Source organism: Olea europaea, unplaced genomic scaffold (genome assembly GCF_002742605.1).
Source record: "Olea europaea var. sylvestris unplaced genomic scaffold, O_europaea_v1 scaffold1436, whole genome shotgun sequence".
Classification (NCBI taxonomy): Eukaryota; Viridiplantae; Streptophyta; class Magnoliopsida; order Lamiales; family Oleaceae; genus Olea; species Olea europaea.
The window spans coordinates 187,067-191,993 of record NW_019231898.1 but is presented as its reverse complement, the minus strand read 5'-3'; the positions used below and the strand labels follow the sequence as shown (position 1 = coordinate 191,993).

General features: G+C 34.3%; 1 protein-coding gene across 2 annotated transcripts; it reads left to right on the top strand.

The window, feature by feature from the left end:
- The first annotated feature begins 1,043 nt into the window (after nucleotides 1-1,043).
- Nucleotides 1,044-4,564, top strand: LOC111376021 (30S ribosomal protein S16-2, chloroplastic/mitochondrial). Of its 2 annotated transcripts, none has more exons than XM_022998948.1 (4): nucleotides 1,044-1,185; nucleotides 1,779-1,966; nucleotides 2,136-2,181; nucleotides 4,041-4,564. In XM_022998948.1, the coding sequence occupies exons 2-4, from the start codon at nucleotides 1,834-1,836 to the stop codon at nucleotides 4,276-4,278; spliced, it is 417 nt and encodes a 138-aa protein (XP_022854716.1). In that variant the 5' UTR covers nucleotides 1,044-1,185; nucleotides 1,779-1,833; the 3' UTR covers nucleotides 4,279-4,564. The 2 variants fall into 2 exon arrangements, with proteins under 2 accessions (XP_022854716.1, XP_022854717.1); XM_022998949.1 differs by having other exon boundaries at nucleotides 1,053-1,185; nucleotides 1,783-1,966.
- The last annotated feature ends 363 nt before the right edge of the window (nucleotides 4,565-4,927 follow it).

Here is a 4,927-nt window from a genome sequence, read left to right as displayed (position 1 = left end):
GAACGTTCTAGAATATCTTCATTTTTCATCAATCTGAAAATAGAACAGGAAATATATGATGTGTTGGCAATCCACCGTAGTGGGTTAAGCGGCCTACTTGTCTGCATTTAAAATATAACTTTTAATTTATACTTATCTTTAAACACACATTTATAAAAAAAAATATTTTTGACCTAAATTTAAAATATTTTTATTTTTTAATTACACATTCTCCAAAAATTCACTAATCACAAAATCAAAATTTCTTAATAATAACTATCGAACAGGGGCTAAGGTTCATTTTCACGACGTTTTGATTGGTTTATAAATCACAAACATTAGGGCCTCTTAAATAAATGTACTTTCGAGTATATATTAACTCACATTTGATGAGAAAACTGCACTGACTTGTGCTCCTATCAATGCCATCAATAAGAATTGAAGTAATTGAAGTCGAAGAATAGACAGCAAAAGGGCGAGTATGATTGAGAATCAGTGATTCACCGACTAAATACAATAAACAAAGCAAAATGAGCCATCCTAGTTCATTGAGTATTCTACCTTGTGCAACACAAAAAATTCCGTGGCCAGCCATGCTCAAAAAATCTTCTTATGTCAAGCCGGGCTAATTTTGGTCATCAAACTTTTATTAAAAAAGCCAAAGAATTAAAAAAACAAAAAAAGTAATCCATTAATTTTTTTCGTAAAAAATGAATACACCTAGGCATGTAAACGAGTCTAGTCGAAGCTCGAACATGACTCAGTTAAAAAATGACTTGATTTTTCTTTTTGTTCGAGTTAAGCTCGACTAAAAAATTTAGGCTCGACTCGAGCTTATGACTCAAGCCTCATTGAGTCTCACCAGATATTATTAGTATCTTTTTTTTAAATTATGACAGCTAACATGGGCCGATGCCCAAAACTGAAGCTCGGCTCGACTCAGAGCGACAAGTCTTGTTGCTTTTCCCAAGTCGAGCCACGAGCTACTCGAGCCACGTTGACATCCTAGACAATCTTTCCACAACCCTCGTTCGATATGACTTAAATGTCCCCGGCGCATTCTATTCATGATTCTTTTTTACTCTTTATTTCTTTCTTTTTCAACCCTAACAGAAATTTGCAAAAGGATTTTGGAAACTCTCTGCTATTTCTGTGATCCGAAACAAGCCAACATTCTTGTTCTTTCAAGGAATTCAAACTCAATTGGTGAGTGTACGCTTTTCCATGTATTTTTCTGAGTTCTGACCGTCTCAACTTATATACTTGAATCTGCAAGAGTAAGGTGATAAAATTTCGAAGGTGCGATTTTTTTAAGCATTAGCAATTAATTTGTGAATCTGTGAATACCTAAGTGTAATGGAAGAATTATGTGGAGTGAATACTGTGAATAATGTAAGACATTTGTGAATTTGACTGGTACTGTTGAAACCCGTGTAATTATTAAATGGAATTGACTGTTTATGCAAATTCCTGTGCTTTAGTTAAATGAAACTGAATGAAATCACTGCTTCTTCCAATTTAAATTTATGCTTGAGTGAAATATATCTGCTTTCACTGAAAGATTTTGGCCTTTCAAATATAGTTTGTGTACTGAAATTGGAAACAAGGTTAAACGGGCCATTTTAGACGGGCCATTAGGCATCCTAAAGTAGTCACCTAATTTTTTTTCTGAATTTTTATTTTCTTGATGAAGAATTTTAGAATGAATGAAAAGGCTTTGAACCAGACTTCATTTTTTTCAGTAGCTAATTTTTTTAACAACAATCAGGTATGAATAATTAATTCATCCTCTTATGTAGTTAGAGAATAGAGGTAATAACTGCAAGCAAAAGAAGCTATAATAAGAGGAGGAAAATGGTGGTCCGCTTGCGGCTTTCAAGGTTTGGATGCAGAAACAAGCCATTCTACCGAGTCATGGCAGCTGATAGTATATCTCCCAGAGATGGCAAGCATTTGGAAGTTTTGGGCTACTACAATCCCCTCCCTGGTATATCCTTCAACACATAATGACGCGGGCATTAATGTGGAAGATATGTTTTAAAGCATTTGTATACTTACTGATGTGTGCAATTTTGTTTCTCTCTCTAAGCTAACTGCATCTGGGAATTTTAGGGCCTTTTGTCTGCTAATTGTTTCTAATTTATCTAACTATGCAGGTCAAGATGACGGTAAAAGAATGGGTCTTAATTTTGACAGAATGAAGTAAGTGGCATAGAAATGTTAATTTCAATTTCAGGTTGATTTTTATGGAAACTTTACTGTCTCGTAACTGTCATATAATAAAATCTATTTTTTCACCGGGTTTTGATATTATATTGTTATGCGTGGAGCAATGTAATGAGATGTCAGATAAAACATTTGATTTATGTGTTCATCAACTGTAAGTTTGTAAGAGAAACTGTTATTGTAACTCGTAGATTATGATTGCATTTTGTTTGTAGAAACTTTATGGAACCAATCTCTGAGTAAGGATTCTCAAGGAATTCAAGGAGAAAACTTAGTTTATGCATATGTACTAATGCTAGCTAATTTTATTCACGCCATCTTAAATTGTTGCTGAGGATTTCTAGTTCGTTTTTCTGTTAAATTTATTTAATAACCAAAAAATGAAATCAGGATACTTCTTATTATCTGACAAGGAATTTTAACTTCTTTCTGATTGATGCGCTGTCATTAATTCTTATTCTTAGACTGATTTTGGTTTCTGTGACGTAGAATTTTTAGTTCTCAATATTATCCACTGTGTAATCCCTCTTTTTCCAGCACCTTTCTGTAGTTACATTTGGGCTTTAGCACTCCTAGTAACATGAAATAGGTGTGAACTAGTCCATATGATGAGAATGCTTTAACTTTTAAGTGCTCTTTACCAATTAGTATTCCATCCAAACCTTGTAATCCTCAAATGATCTCACTAACCTACTGTGATAGCGGCAGGAATACACACACTTTAAGTGGTTCTTGCCACAATGTCGGATTAAAAGATCTAGGTGAGACAACTAACGCAAAATGCTTACACTTATCTTATGAAGTAGTAATGTATTAGTGCACCCAAAGCATGCGAGGTGCAGCATCTTTCTTCTTAGCTTATCAGTTATAACCAGAAAAGGAAAAAGGATGAGTATTAGAAAAATGCGTCACTCGTTTCTTTTCCATGATTCAGTTTTCCAAATATTTCCCATATTTCAAATTTCGCATGCTTGATTGAACCTTTTGCTTGCTTCATCTGGCTCTAAACATGTGCTTGGTTTTTCTCCGTGGCATTTTGTTTGACAAAGTCCAAAATGTATTGACCTTCTAAATTATTCGCATGATACTTCTATAAGTTAGATTGTAAATTTTGGGGATTTGGTTCTCTGAAGTTGTACATTACTTTTGGCTATTTCATTCTGCCAAATGAAATATTGAAGAGATATTATTTTATTTAGCCCGCGTTTGAACCCCATTAAATTTATTTTACATTTTTCTCTATCTTCTTTTTAATCACGCATTCTCCAATAAAATAATATTATACATAAACAAAACTTTTCTTTCTTTTTCAACCACATATTCTCCAAAAATACACTATTCCAAAAATTATAACATCAAAGAATGGGGGCCAAATGGGGGCTTAGTTTTCAATTTTGATACTTATTTTAGGAAACATAATTAGGGTTTGATTTCATGGATTTTATAGTATTTTCCTACTTTATATTGGACTAGTTTAAACCCTATATAAAGGGGGCTTTGACATTGTAATAGATACAATTTTGATAATTAGATAATCTTAAATTGTGCTTCCATCTGTCTAATTTCTCTCCCTACTATCTCCTCCCTCTTCTTCATCTTTTCCCCTCTCTCTTCTTATCTCTCCTTTTCCCTTCTATAATTGCTTGATTGCATCCTATGTCAATTGCTTATCTATTCCACATCATCCGAGATGCAAAATCAGTTGGCTAGGAAAAAGATCAGGCGCTTCTTAGTCGTGATGCTTGAAAATCCTAAATAATTTCCTATTGTACTCTTAGTGGAGTGTACAAGTTTTCTTTTATTGTTTTCTTCTCTTATGTATGTTAATTGTGCAGATACTGGCTTTCAGTTGGAGCACAACCTTCAGAACCTGTGCAACGCCTTCTTTTCCGAGCAGGCTTGTTGCCCCCACCGCCAATGCTAGCAATGGGAAGAAAAGGTGGCCCACGAGACACACGTCCAGTTGATCCTATGACTGGGCATGTTTTGACACCTGAAAAAACAAACGGCGGGAAATTAAAAGGGGTCACTGAAGGCGATGAAGCTGACCCGGAAGAAATTTCAAATAGTTAATGAATTATACTCCTCAATTCAGTTTCTAATGGCTTGCAGTTGTAACTTTGAATTATGAAATCAAAGAAAATATTCAAAATGGTAGGACTCTTTAAGATAGAAACTGCTGCTACTTTTTGTGCATTGCAATAATTTCCACATTTTCAAAATCAATTGACACTTTTCACATTAGACATGGCGTCAATGTATGCATGTATGTGTGTGTGTGATAAGAGTAAGAGCCCATTTGAGAAGGCTTTTGTTTTTGCTTTTGCTCCTACTTATTATAGAAAGATTTTTTGAGGAAGTTATCTTATGTCAGTTGTATTTAAAAGTTCTTCTAACTCAACAAAACACTTTCAAAATATTATCTAAATACGTTAAAATGCAACTTTTAATCTTAGAAACAACTTTTAATTTTTATTTTTTTTAAAAGTTTTGTCAAATGGGTTCTAAGAGCGGGAAATTTATCTCTTGTTTGGTGCAGTTATGTTTCGTTTCCATCCTCCATACCGACACAAGGGTCGGACCATTAGCATAATTATTTGTGCAACTCTTGCAACCTCCCAAAGCTCTTGGATTTGATTTAAATATCACGTGTTGTTCCCCAACGAATCAATTCATTTGCTGCGGTGTATCACTTGCACGGATGAACTAGGATCGAGCACGG